This window comes from Rhamphochromis longiceps, linkage group LG3, assembly GCF_057381845.1.
Source record: "Rhamphochromis longiceps isolate RC_006_pf linkage group LG3, R_longiceps_female_GT1.1, whole genome shotgun sequence".
NCBI classification, from domain to species: domain Eukaryota; kingdom Metazoa; phylum Chordata; class Actinopteri; order Cichliformes; family Cichlidae; genus Rhamphochromis; species Rhamphochromis longiceps.
In genome coordinates, this window is record NC_140559.1 from 5,771,710 (window position 1) to 5,786,530 (window position 14,821).

Sequence of the window (14,821 nt, forward strand, 5' to 3'; positions counted from 1 at the left end):
CAGTCTCAGACAATCTCGTTTCTCTTACAGAGGTTGAATGCACCTTCTGCGGATGGCGGTACCACACAGTGTGCGTGGACTTCCCCTGCACAGAAGGCAACTACAAATGCTGTGAATGCTAAATAAACAGAAACAAATGATCCCTGTTGTCTTTGCTTGATGATTGGTTTGAGTCTTGACAGTCCACATTGCTGGCGTTGCATCTTTCAATGGCAGCAATGGCAGGTATCAGTGCTCAAACCTTTTGTGTTTGTTTCCAACAAGTTGCCCACCTCGGGAAACAAAAATGTGTTCTTTTACTTGTCAGATGAACATATGAGACACTTTGACTCTTCAGTGCAGTGTGGAGCCTAACAAAGATCTGTTTTGTGTCCCAGCTGATCAGCAGGAGGAGGAGAGTCTGACGGAGCAGCAGAGGAACATTTTCAGCTACTTGGACTCAGCTCAGCCACTACAGAGGAAACAATGAGCTCAACACAGAAGGTGACAGACAGAGCAGGACCATATGACCAAAGATATTTATCACCATATACATTTGAACATTTGCCATAACGATGTAGCTGACGATATACAGCTGCACAACTTTATTAAAAACCCATCAATGTATTTTCACTGAAACAAGCAGCTGTTGTTTATGTGCATTAAAGTTATATAAAAATGTAACAGTGCAAATGCAAATTCCTCGCTGACAGTTTAACCAAAAGGCGTTTCCAGTGGAAACTGGCCGACACATCCTGAGCATAACCATGTATAATAGCCACTAAACTTCAGAAGAGGTTATACAGTCGTGGCCAAAAGGTTTGAGAATTGTATAAATATTGGAACCTGGAGAAGTTGCTGCTTAAGTTTTTATAATAGCATTTTGCCTGCACTCCAGAATGTTATGAGGAGTGATCAGATGAACTGCATCGTCCTTCTTTGCCATGAAAACGAACTTAATCCCCAAAAAGCCTTACCACTGCATTTCATTGCTGTCATCAAAGGACCGGCTGAGACCATTTCAGTGATCGTCTTCTTAACTCAGGTGAGAATGTTGGCGAGCACGAGGCTGGAGATCATCATGGCTGTATCCCGATTCAGGTTCTGCAGCTTTAAAGTCCTCAAGGGCCGCGTACTCAAAGACCGCTAAGGCCGAAGTGCGAGGCTCGTAGGCTCGTGAAATGGGACGTCTAGCCTCCGTCGCGCTGCCCAGGTTGCCTAGCAACCATGATACTAACATCTGGAAACGTTTCATACAGCTTTGTTTGACAGAAATGAAGGAGAACATATTTAGTTCATTTGTTTCTACATGAGCTCTGTGTGATTTGATGAGTATCTGAGGCTGAGACCACAGGACTGTGAAACATGATTGTTGGGCTTCATTTCTGTGCTGAACAGTCGTTTAAGATTAGCTGTAAATAACAATTAGCTGATGTTGTTCATGAGACTAAAGTCATCACACTGTGGTAATGTAAATATAATATGGCCAATATTATAGTTATTATATTAATCACTTCACTCACAGACAAGTATCTGTGACAGTGTGTATACAGATGTATCATATATAAGAGACAAATATTGTTCGTTTAATATGTTGGTACTAAATTTGGCTCAGTGCTTACATATATGTGTAAAAAGCAAATGTAGGAGCTGTGATAACTGTGTCTGATAGAATGAAGAGTAGACTGATATATGAAATATTCCTTTATTGGGTGAGAAAATCAGACCATGTCATAACTGGTTTAAGTCACACAGAATAGATATCAGAGCCTTAAACAGGCTGACTTCTGCTAAATGGGTCAAACTGGGCAGAAAGTATACAAACACATAACATCCTTATAGAATATGATGTAACACTATAGATCAACTTAGCTCAGAATATATTAAATTCAATTTTATTTATAAGGTGATAGGTTTTATTGAGATGCCATCCTTGTGTTTTAGTGGCAAATAAAGTTGGCAGTCATCGGCATAACAATGAAATGAGATCCCATGCCTTCCAAGGATAGAACCCAGAGGCAATAGATACAGTGAAAAGAGCAGTGGCCCTAAAATTGAGCCCTGTGGGACGCTGCATGACAGAGAAGCAGAAGACGATTCGTAACCGAGAAGGCTGACAGAGAAATATTATTATTATTATTATTGATTGCTTATATTTGAACAATTGTGAAACCTCACTGTGGATGTAAGAGTGAAATTATGTGGATATCTTGAATCCACTTTATTGTGTAATATTTTATGTGAGTATTTGACGGAAGACGAGCAACATCTGTTGTGGAAGCTAACGGGGTTCCTTTAGAATAAACAAACATAGGATTTATTATCACTGAATAATTCTGTATAAATCTATACAAATTATAGAAATATGTAATAGGAAACAACAAAATAATCTAAATTATAAAATAATGGTTATGTGTGTGTGTGTGTGTGTGTGTACAATCAGGAGGGATGGGCATGATTTTAGTGTTTGAACAGTCATGAATTATCTTTAACAGCAGGTTGGATGTAATGTGTTAGAACTACCAGCAGGTGGGGATAAGAGACCTTTAAGGTGTTTGGTGCCACGCTCCACCTTCAGGTTTAAAACTAGTGTTAATGGAGTTTGAAGGTTGAGTTTGTTCCACGACTGCATTTCACTCACTGCCTCTGTTTGTATCTCTGTCACTGCAGGACCAACATGGAGCCAGAAGTCAACGCTCTCAGGAGGCCGACAAACCTCACAGAAGAAAGGGAGAGAAAAAACACACCTGTGACGAGTGTGGGAAGGGTTTTACTGTGAGGGCTAAACTAAAACGGCATCAGGTCATCCACACTGGAGAGAGACCGTTCAGCTGTGACTTGTGTGGAAAGTCTTTTTCCTTGAAGGATTCCCTAACAAAACACCAACTCATCCACAGTGGAGTTAAAGCGTACAGCTGTGATCAGTGTGGCAGAGCTTTTACTCACAGTAGCAACTTACAGAGTCATCTAGTTACCCACTCTGGAATTAAGCCATACAGCTGTGACGAGTGTGGGAAGGGTTTTACTCTGAAGGCTAAACTAAAACGGCATCAGGTCATCCACACTGGAGAGAGACCGTTCAGCTGTGACTTGTGTGGAAAGTCTTTTTCCTTGAAGCGTTCCCTAAAAACACACCAACTCATCCACAGTGGAGTTAAAGCGTACAGCTGTGATCAGTGTGGCAGAGCTTTTACTCACAGTAGCAACTTACAGAGGCATCTAGTTACCCACTCTGGAATTAAGGCATACAGCTGTGATCAGTGTGGCAGAGCTTTTACTCAAAGTAGCCACTTACAGAGTCATCTAGTTACCCACTCTGGAATTAAGGCATATAGCTGTGATCAGTGTGGCAGAGCTTTTACTCACAGTAGCAGCTTACAGAGTCATCTAGTTACCCACTCTGGAATTAAGGCATACAGCTGTGATCAGTGTGGCAGAGCTTTTACTCAAAGTAGCAGCTTACAGAGTCATCTAGTTACCCACTCTGGAATTAAGGCATACAGCTGTGATCAGTGTGGCAGAGCTTTTACTCACAGTAGCAGCTTACAGAGGCATCTAGTTACCCACTCTGGAATTAAGGCATACAGCTGTGACGAGTGTGGGATGGAGTTTACTGTGAGGGCTTCACTAAAACGGCATCAGGTCATCCACACTGGAGAGAGACCGTTCAGCTGTGACTTGTGTGGAAAGTCTTTTTCCTTCAAGGTTTCCCTAAAAAGACACCAACTCATCCACAGTGGAGTTAAAGCGTACAGCTGTGATCAGTGTGGCAGAGCTTTTACTCACAGTAGCCACTTACAGAAGCATCTAGTTACCCACTCTGGAATTAAGGCATACAGCTGTGACGAGTGTGGGAAGGGTTTTACTCTGAAGGCTTCACTAAAACAGCATCAGGTCATCCACACTGGAGAGAGACCGTTCAGCTGTGACTTGTGTGGAAAGTCTTTTTCCTTCAAGGTTTCCCTAAAAAGACACCAACTCATCCACAGTGGAGTTAAAGCGTACAGCTGTGATCAGTGTGGCAGAGCTTTTACTCACAGTAGCCACTTACAGAAGCATCTAGTTACCCACTCTGGAATTAAGGCATACAGCTGTGACATCTGTGGAAAAACTTTCAGCCAGAGAGGGAACCAAAATATACACCTACGCATTCACACCAGACATGATGTGTACTGCTGTGAACAGTGTGGCAAACAGTTTACAACAGACGCACACTTACAACAACACATGTTTACCCACACTGAGGAGAGACCTTATGAATGTGACCTGTGTGAGAAGACTTTTAAAGCTCCACATCACCTGAGACGACACCAACAGATCCACACCAGAAAGAGACTCTACAAGTGCAGCTACTGTGAGGTATGTATTTATATTGTTATCTTGTCATTTTAGCCTGACTGTTTGGAACAACTCTGCTCATTAAACTGTGTTAGCATGTTAGCAATTCTACTGCATGGAAAAGCAGCTCTGAGTGATTATTCAGATTTTCCTTTCAGTTATGATTTTAGTATTACTGTAGTATTATGGTGGTAGTATTGTAGTTATTGCAGCCCAGTAAACTGAGTGTGTTAACTGAAACAGTCAAATGTAGTTGGACGTCTGCAGAGATGCTCTTTATTTCAGGCGACGTTCAGGATACAAATGTTGAAGGACTGACTTACACTGTCTTTGTGTCTTTGTTTAGAAGCAGAGCGACACAGATGGATCCAGTTCTCAACCCTGTCATCACTGTGGTGGTGGGAAAGACTTTCATTGTGACCTCTGTGGAAAAACTTTCAGTTGGCAAAAGACCCTAAAAAGACATCAACGTAGACACACTGGAGACAAACTGAAATACTGCAAAGAATGTGGGAGAAGCTTCACCACACCAAGTGAGTTAAAACAACATGAACTGATTCACAGTGGGGTTAAAAAGCACCTCTGTGATCAGTGTGGGTCATCCTTCACCACTGAAGGGCAGCTTAAATCACACAAACGAGTCCACACAGGAGAGAAACCACACAAGTGCAGACACTGTGAGAGAAGCTTCTCACATTCAAGTCATCGTAACATTCATGAACGTGCACACATGGAAGGAAACTACAGCTGTGACCAGTGTGACAAGAGCTTCAGGAATCTCAGTTCATACTCTGCACACAAACGATCCCATGTTACTAATAAACTGTTTCACTGTTACCAATGTGCCCAAACATTCACCTCATTGTCTGCTCTGTGCAAACATCAGCGCGATCACTCAGGGCTGAAATCACTCCCATCACTGGATCACAGTGAATCTGAAGACACAGAAAGATCCTCTGGTTTCTGTGTCAGACTCAAAAAGCTTGAGATCAGGCTCCACAGAGTTCAGATAGAATAATTTAAACTTGTGTTGAACTGAACTGGTGGCTGGGCTGAACTTCTACATAATACAGATCTACATGGGATCTTCTTTTCTGTTGTTTTACTGAGTCAGTTTTGTCCTTTTTTCTCTGTCCTGGTTTTGCTCGTCTGTAAATGATTGAAACTCAGTCAAATAGTTCATTGTTCTCCAGCAAAACGTTTTGGAAACTCATGTTTAACCTTTAAAACTCTGACATGTTTTAGCACACAAGGCGTCATCAGGGAGTTCACTCATGATTGGACCATGAGAACAAAGGTTTTTAGTTCTTTCAAAGAGAGTCTTGGAGATGTTTGATGTTTCTGTTTTTCTGAAACCACCTGAAAGAAAAACTATTTTTCTTGCTTTATGTAGTGTGGAAGTTTTTAATGTTTCTTCATCTGTGATGTTCTTGAATGTGTTCACGTGAAGATGGTACAAATAAACTGTCCTTTCAGCTTTAGCTCCTAATTTATTCATTATTTATGGATGTAGCACAGCAGCCGTCTCTTGATTAACACATGGAGGGCTCGGGATCTGATGGTGTCGTCTCCCTAATTTGCCCACTCAGTAAATCTCACTCATGGCCAAGAAATTGAAATAAACCTTGTTTCCCTGCTGGATAGTGATCCACTGTAACTCTGCTCCTCCTTCCTGTTTAGGATTTCTGTGGCTGAAGTAAAATTCCCTCCATCCATCACTTATCCCAGCTAACCCAAAGTGAAATAAAGTTTTGCTGGTCTTAAAAAAGCATTACAATAATAGGCATTACCAATGCAAACTGAATGATACAGAAGATGAAAGAAGAGACTTTGATCAGTTAATAAAGCTCATGATCTGGATTCATTGTGGCTGCTACACAGATACTTCTGGGTCACTTCTCTCAGTTAGGAACCTTCCTCACCAAACTGACTGTTGGACCACACCCCTGGTTTCATGAGAAATTGTTTCAGCCATGATTTCTCTTCCTGTATTTCAGAGTAAAGACTGAAGTGACAAATGGAAGCATGTTTAAAAAACACAATGTGAGAGAGACGTTGAGGTCCTTAGAAGTTACCCTGGGTTTTTCTGTCACCCTGCTAGATGTTACACACCTTGTTATTGGACTGATTTCTACTGCTGGACTACTCCTGCGGAGAGTAACAATACTCTTACTAATTAGCTCCCTTTCACAGCTTTGGGGATATTTATTTTTGTGTTTGCAGCGCTGTGAGCCAGAACAGCGAGAGAAAAATCTGCAACAGCGACGAGCCGAATGCTTACGTGAATCGCAGCAGCTGCACATGTGCTACGCTGAATTAGAGGATATCTTTGCTCTGGATTTCTATTTCTACTTTTTCATTTCTATATGATTCTTCTTGCATCTAAACAAAGATGATTCAATTTGCTAAATGTTGATGGCTCTTCGTGCTCAGGTGTAAATGAGACGTAATATTTGCTCTTGGTTTGGTTCTCCTGTACAGAACCTTGCAGTACAACAGAAACCTAAAAACATTATTTGTAGTTGTTATTCTTAGTTGTTCTGCTGCCTAAATACCACAGGGTCTAAATTGGTGAGCGTATTTGCCACTATATTTGCCCTGGATGTAGATGCAGAAACTCTTGCTCTGTATTTGAGAGAGAAACTTAAAAGAGATGTGACCTGTCAAATAATTGCTAGTAAACGTAGCAGGTTCAGCTCTTTCAAGGTTACTGCTGAATTAGAGCTGGGCGATAGAACGATAACGATATGTATCGCGATATAACTTTTACTCGATAGAGAAATTAAGCTATCGCGATAGACCTCGCCGCTCTTGTCCTCTTAAAAAAAAAAAAAAAAAAAAAAAAAGGTCAGCCAATCCAAATTAAGTAGCGCAGAGCCGAACCAATCACAGCCGCAGCGTCACGTCGCGTGACTTGTTACGTACAGCACAAGTGCCAAGCCGCACGTGTGTTTGTTTGGGAAGCAGCCAGCGCGTAATGGAGGAAATGAGTGTGCCGACTATAAAAATCAACCGAGCGTGACCGAAGAAAAACCAGATGATGGTTCCAATGCCGGAGAGATTGTCGAACGGAAGAGCCATAGAAGCTCCGTAGTGTGAAGGTATTTCGGCTATTTCAAGTCTGACAAAAACAGAGTAGCGTGCACTGTAAATGTGCCGAAAGCAAGTCTGGAAATACAATAAACTGGTGCATGTGTCACACTGTGCGCCACGTTATTGTTTCGGTGAAATGAATTTCTACAATACTGTTACTGTTAATTCTACTCTCTGCAGTGTTTAAATGCTTACATATACACACAGTTACTGTCCGTCCACACATACGAGACTGTTCTGCTTCTATGCCCCAGCTTTGTTAACTTTTTCCCACCGAGGCTTCTAGACTTCTGATTGGCCAACATTTCTGCACGGTTAGGAATCTAGCTCCACCTGCTGCTTTGGCATGTTCATAGCAGCGTTTTCCTTCATTTCTGCCTTTATGTGTGGACGGGATTATTTTTTAAAACGAAAACGGAAAATCTCCGTTTTCAAAAACACCCGTGTACGTGTCGACGTAGCCTCAGTCTCTGACTGGAAGCGCTAATTCGTCATTCGGCTTTTGTCAGACTAAAGTAACTGTTAAAACTGTTTGAAAAGCTAAGCTATACAACAAGGAGAGATTGAGAATTTCCTTTTAGTTCTCAGTTTATTTGATATTGACAAAAGTTTTGTCTGTTCTTCTGTAAAACAAACTAAGATTTATTTTTAGAATTAATATTTTGTTTCTAAGTGGAATTGACAATTTAGTAGTCTGTTTCGTTTGTTCTATTTTAAAACTTAAACGCTTTAGCGGCTGCCTTTTGTCTAGTTTGCAATATTTGCCTTTATTTATCTGAAAAAGTCTCATGTTCCTTAAGTACATCTACCCTGTTGAACTTATTATGGGAAATAAATATTTAAATCAAAACAAGCTGCTGATTATTTCACATTTTACTTGTGAGCAACGGCACATTTAAATCTTACAAATATAGTTATTTGGCTTATATCGTGATAGATATCGTTATCGTCTGAAATGAAAAAAACATATCGTGATATGAAAAAATCTCATATCGCCCAGCTCTATGCTGAATGTAATGATGTGGGTGAAATGTACAATCCTGAACTCTGGCCTGAAGGGGCTCTGGTCCGGCGTTTTTATGAACCTCGTAAGCCCGGTACAGTGGTGCCAAGCTCAGTGGATCCAGCAGGGGAGATAACTGTGCCTTCTGGTACCAACGTATCAACATGAAGATGTATATTAGGATATTATCTTACAACTACGTTTGGGACAGAGTGCAGGGGACAAAGCTCGACGAATTGTTGTGGACAGTCTGCTTGCAGAATGTGACATTTATGCTTGCAGGAGACATGGTTGTCCAAACAGGACCTGGGAAAACTTAACTGTCTAAATGCAAGTTTTTTGGGAGTGGGGGAATCAACAACTGATCTCAGCACAGCTATAGTCAGAGGCAGAATACCTGGAGGGGTTGCTGTGCTTTGGGACAAAAAAATAGACCCTGTGATAAAGCCCATTAGACTGGATGTAGACTGGTGTATTGGTATACAATATACACAGAACAATAGTAGTTTTATCATTCTTAATATTTATACTCCCTATGAATCTTGTCAAAATGAGCAAGAATACCTCAGTAGGCTGGCTTTTATTAATGCATTTATTCAAGACAACGATACTTACAGCATATATGTTTTGGGTGATTTTAATGCTGGGGCCGGTTCTTCGTACCTCGCTAAGTAAGTTAGCTGGATTAGATTGTTGACGATTTCGCGTGATCTTGGATCGTTCGGTTCCCCGAAGCTCATCCGGGACTTGCTGTCATAGCAACAGAGCCGTAAGCGTAAACCTGCTCGGGAGCAGGTTTACTTTATGTAAACAGGATTAGATCGCGGCCACGCAGGTATGTCCGCTTCATTTATACGAAAGCAACAGCGATATTCCACCACTGTTTCACCATAAATAAATAACATCAATGTAACTAAAGATAATGCAGCACTTGATCCTTTTATTGATTTCACACAGATACATACAGATCATTCCCTAAAAAAGGGAAATGTACTATTAACATTCTATTACATGTATGTGATTATTACAGATGTAATTCATATTTCAGAGTAGTAATCGTAAATTACTTCGTGTAATCAAGATGGGAGACCACGGCTATAAAAGCGAAGGTGGATTTGGGAAGTCTGTCGCAGCCATGTCCTGTCCGTTTACGTGAGCCACCCATTGTGGAAGGTGCGAGATTGATAAGGAGAGTCCTCAGGATTCAGCGTATATTGCGGGATAGACAGGATCCTTTAGCTCAGCGCGACAGTGTGCTCATTGAGAGATATCGATATTCCCGTGAGGGTATTATTCACTTAACCAACTTGTTGACGTGGGGGTGCAGGACCACCACCTGTCTTTTTTTTGCTCTGCCCTTTTCTTGGTTGCTGTTATGAACAAACAAACAGATTATTTCAGGGTCTCTTTCCAAGAGACTAAAAGCAATATAAGTGATAAATATTACCATTCTGTAGAATATTCTTATATTCCACTTTTACTTGTTCCCATGTTCTAGTGGGTCCTGTTGTGGCTCTAATGTGAAAGGGGATATAATATAACAATATAATATAATGTAATATAATATTGGATAATATAGTGTAATATAATAAATCTATAAATAAATAAGTGACTGAATAGTGGTATTCTCATGCGCTTTGGGTGCCTTGAAAAGCGCTATATCAATCCACTCCATTATTATTGTTATTATGAAATTACTTACGAGTTTAATTTGTCAGCAACTTTCTGCCAGCCCTCTCTCCTTGCTTTTGCAGCCTTTGCAGTGTTCCCTTGCGTTCTGATTAAACTCTGAAATTCCTGAAATCCCTCACTCAAGAGTTCTTGCTCTGCTGCCGAAAAATACCGAACGCGCTCCTTCGACATTTTCGCCGACCAATCAGAGGGTTGCCGATCAATGTTTCTACTATCGATGCGTAGCCCCTTTTACGACACCCAGTGATGTCACATTACTGCGTCCAGCTGTACTAATCGTCAACAGCAGGTGTGTTCGGGGAACCGGATTAGCGAGCTCACGGTTAGCGCGATGGTTTGGTCTTGGATGTGTCATTTGATCTTGGATGTAGTAAGCGACGTACGAAGAACGGGCCCCTGATCTCACAGACAGCAGTTCTCAGTTTGCTGACCACTTAACTCACTTCTGTCAAGTTAATAATCTTATCTTGTCTACCAAAGTGTTGCTGCCTGCAGACAGCTATACATACATAAGTGAAGCCTGGCATAGTACATCATGGCTGGACCACTGTATCTGTACAGCTGATGGACATGCAGCTTTAGCAAACATGACTATCAGGTATGAGGTAACTGTGTCAGATCATATACCTTTTGGTTTTACTGTGAATGTGGAACAAATGCCAGCAACAACTGGAAACAATATTGCTACCAGTGTAAAATTAGACTGGTCAGCTTGTAGTGAAGATGATTTCTTAGCTTATCATAGTAATACCGATATACATCTGAACAACATTTCTTTGCCCAAAGAAGCTATTTTGTGCAAGGATGTCAACTGTAAGAATGCTGTGCATAAACATTTACTCTGCTCCATGTATGATGATATAGTGACTGCTCTGCATGAAAGTGGTACACTGCTTGATAAACAATATAAGCATAAGAAACCTAACATCAGACCTGGCTGGAAAGAACATGTATCCATGTAACACGATGAAGCTCGCATAGCTTATAAATGTTGGGCCATAGCTGGAAGACCTAAACAAGGCCCAGAATTTGAACAGAAAAAATGTGCGAATGCCAGATATAAGTACGCTGTTCGCTTCATAACTAAAAATGAGCAAATGCTGAGAGCAGATTCTTTGGAAAATGCTGTGTAATAATATGGCAGATTTTTGGAAAGAGGTGAAAGCTCTTAATAACTGTAAACCATCTCTACCATCAACTGTTGAAGGTGTTTCTGGGGCAGATAACATTGCAGCGTCATGGAGACAGCATTACAGTGCGTTGTTTAACTGTATAAAAAGTGATCCATATGAGGACAATCTTGACATGAGTAATGACACAATAAGTGTAAGGACACGTGAAGTTTATGAAGCCATTCATAGGTTGTCTGATAATAAATCCTCTGGTTTGGATCACATCACTGCAGAACATTTAAAACATGCTAGTTTAAGGCTAGCTCCTCTTTTAGCGCTCTGTTTCACTGGGTTTATGATTCATGGCATATTACCAGACTCAATGCTGTGTATTTTACTGGTACCAGTTATGAAAGACAAAGCTGCAAAAGTGAGCTGTTTGGATAATTACAGGCCGATTGCACTAGCCAGTATTTTATCTAAGGTGTTAGAAAGAATCTTGTTTGATAGAGTTAGTGTGTTCATCTCTTCTCTGGATAATCAGTTTGGCTTCAAACCAAAGCACGGCACTGACATGTGCATATATGCACTTAAGGAAATAGTCAGGTCGTATAGGGCTAAAAATTCATCTGTCCTCATGTGTTTCATTGATGCCTCTAAGGCCTTTGATCGAGTGAACCACAGAAAACTTTTTGATAAAATGAAGAGACGCGGAGTTCCTCAATACATGGTGAGGATTCTCTCTTACTGGTACGCTCATCAGAACATGCAGGTTAAATGGGGAAGCAGTATTTCTGCCCCCTATGGTGTCAAACAGGGTGGGATTTTGTCTCCAATTTTATTTAATTTATATGTTGATGATCTGTCCATACAGCTGAGAGCCTGTAACACTGGGTGTATATTAGGTAAAGCACTGATAAATCATCTCATGTATGCAGATGACCTGGTTGTTTTTAGTCCAAGTGGTGCTGGGTTACAGGATCTTCTTAATGTCTGTACTGAATATGGTGTTGTAACGTTGTGTTGTGTTGTGTGGTTGAGAAGAGGCGGCAAAACGCCTAGCTGGCTAGGCGGAAGAATACACACCCACGCTGGTATCAGTAATCCACGGTGGTTCTTTAATACGCATTCTTCAGCAACCGTATAAAAGCCCGGCTGAACGGCTGCGGCTCAACAACAAAATGCCCAGCGTTCATACAACCCAAGCGCTGCAAACAAAACAAAAAAAGGGGTCTGGAAAAGAAAACATAAGTCCGTCTCTCGTTAAGCACGAGCGTGAAGGCACGTGTCCTCATAGTCCCAGAGCGAGAGAGAGAGCAAGAGCAGTGGCACACACTGATGACACCATCAACCCTCGACTTGGGTGTCTTAAAGGGACACCACACCATAACGGCTGTTACATATTCCCCCCCGGTTAAACAAAGGCTGTCCTCAGCCGGACCCAGGTGACCCTCCTCCCGCTACCCCCTTTCACCACACATAGCTACTTTAGGTTGTAAGCAGGTTGCGGAGGAATTGTTACACACCCGTACAGCATTGGTACAGTCCAGACTTAACCAGCCTCCATACATGGTCAGCAGGATAAGATGTTGAAACCAAAACAGGGAAATGTACAGTCCAAAATCGACAAGCTGGCATACATGACAGTGTCCCACATGGTGAATGTCCATTTAAATAAATGTTATAGAAATAAAATAAACTTAGGATAGCCAGGACAATTACAGAATGAAATTCCCCTTTCATTGCGTTTCTTCTATTTCACAAACTTGCAACAGACAGCATAATATGTGAAAACAGTACCAGAAAGTACTGTAGAAAACCTAAACAACAGTCAAGTTACAACAGTAACCAACACGAAATACATAAGAAAAAAATAAAATTCAGGAACTATGGCAAAGCTGCATCGAACCCACGCCCAGGAAAAGCAGGTCCACGCACATCCAATGGAGCCACGACGAAGAGGCCAAACAGAGAACGGCGCCACAGTCCACAAACCACGCTGGAGCAGCACCAGTCGCTGCCATGGAAATGCACCGCCGCGACCCTTTGATCCTCCCGACGTCCTCGTCCAGGCCAGCCTGGTCCGTTCCCGCGAAACATGGCGGACAGCCACTTTGCCGCGTCGTACCTTTTCTTGTACCAATCATCAACTGCTCGAAGATACTGCATACTGAGGTCCAAGAGAAGATGTTCGGGCGCCATTTTGTAACGTTGGGTTGTGTTGTGTGGTTGAGAAGAGGCGGCAAAACGCCTAGCTGGCTAGGCGGAAGAATACACACCCACGCTGGTATCAGTAATCCACGGTGGTTCTTTAATACGCATTCTTCAGCAACCGTATAAAAGCCCGGCTGAACGGCTGCGGCTCAACAACAAAATGCCCAGCGTTCATACAACCCAAGCGCTGCAAACAAAACAAAAAAAAAAGGGTCTGGAAAAGAAAACATAAGTCCGTCTCTCGTTAAGCACGAGCGTGAAGGCACGTGTCCTCATAGTCCCAGAGCGAGAGAGAGAGCAAGAGCAGTGGCACACACTGATGACACCATCAACCCTCGACTTGGGTGTCTTAAAGGGACACCACACCATAACGGCTGTTACAGTGTGCAATATGACATTGAGTACAATGCTGCTAAAAGTGCTGTTTTGATATGTAGAACCAAGCAGGATAAGCAGCTAAATTTCCCTTTGTTTAAACTGGCACAAAAAACTCTTGAAGTTCATAATAAGGTGAAATACCTCGGTCACTTTATTACTGAGCAAATGAATGATGATGATGACATATACAGACACCGATGTAAGCTCTATGTGCAGGCAAATACTATTGCACGCAAATTCAGCTTTTGTTCACTTCCAGTTAAAGTGGCTTTGTTTAAAGCGTATTGCACACCGCTATATACTGCCCCCTTGTGGTCATCCTACAAACAATGTAGCATGTAGAAGCTGCATGTTGCATATAATGATGCGATGAGAATCCTTTGCAGGATACCTAGAAGTGGTAGTGCCAGCCAGATGTTTGTAGCTGTGGGTGTCTGGACTTTTAAAGCACTTTTAAGAAAGTTAATGTTCAATTTTAGAGAATGACTGGATGGTTCGAGTAACAGTATAATTTTAGCACTTACAGATCCGACAGTGAGTGGTTCCCGTTACTCATCCAGTCTCAGAAAGCACTGGTTAAAGTGTTTGTGTACTTATTGATTTATTTTAAGTAATTGTGTTTTATGTATATTATGGTTTTATATTTTTACAAATGCTTTATATACTTATTTATATACATATATTTAATGGTTTATACCTTGTGTTGTGTGTGTGTGTGTGTGTGTGTGGGGGGGGGGGGGGGGGAGTTGTGTGTTTTTTTTCTTGTCTTGTTTTTATGGACATGAAGTCTGCCAATAAAGATTGAATTGAATTGATTATGAAGTTATTGAGCTGCACATACGTTACGACCTGCTTAAGTTCGAGGTCACAGCGTCTGTAGAGCAGCTGGAACATAATGAAGTCTACAAGGTTAAAGTTTTCTCTTCAGTTATTGTTCTTTCTGCTGCTTGGTTTGATGGATCTGAGAGCTTTTGTTTTTATTATTGTTATTATAATTATCATTAATATTTTA

The 14,821-nt window shown here is 41.4% G+C and overlaps 1 protein-coding gene and 1 long non-coding RNA gene across 9 annotated transcripts in view; both read left to right on the forward strand.

Annotated features, from left to right (window-relative positions):
* The window catches only part of LOC146672644 (uncharacterized), a 216,399-nt gene that overhangs the window by 115,440 nt on the left and 86,138 nt on the right, over positions 1–14,821 (forward strand). The window lies entirely within an intron of this gene.
* LOC146672646 (uncharacterized) overlaps positions 1–14,821 on the forward strand; it is a 46,966-nt gene that overhangs the window by 28,328 nt on the left and 3,817 nt on the right. For 5 of the 7 annotated variants that reach the window (XM_085388043.1, XM_085388051.1, XM_085388060.1 and 2 more), the window contains 3 exons: positions 378–483; positions 2,650–4,338; positions 4,664–4,850. In XM_085388043.1, the coding sequence (XP_085244169.1) occupies positions 466–483; positions 2,650–4,338; positions 4,664–4,850 (1,894 nt within the window). In that variant the 5' untranslated portion in view covers positions 378–465. Of the gene's footprint in view, positions 1–30; positions 97–377; positions 484–2,649; positions 4,339–4,663; positions 4,851–14,821 lie in introns of all 7 variants that reach the window. The other 2 variants (XM_085388069.1, XM_085388078.1) reach the window with 1 other exon arrangement.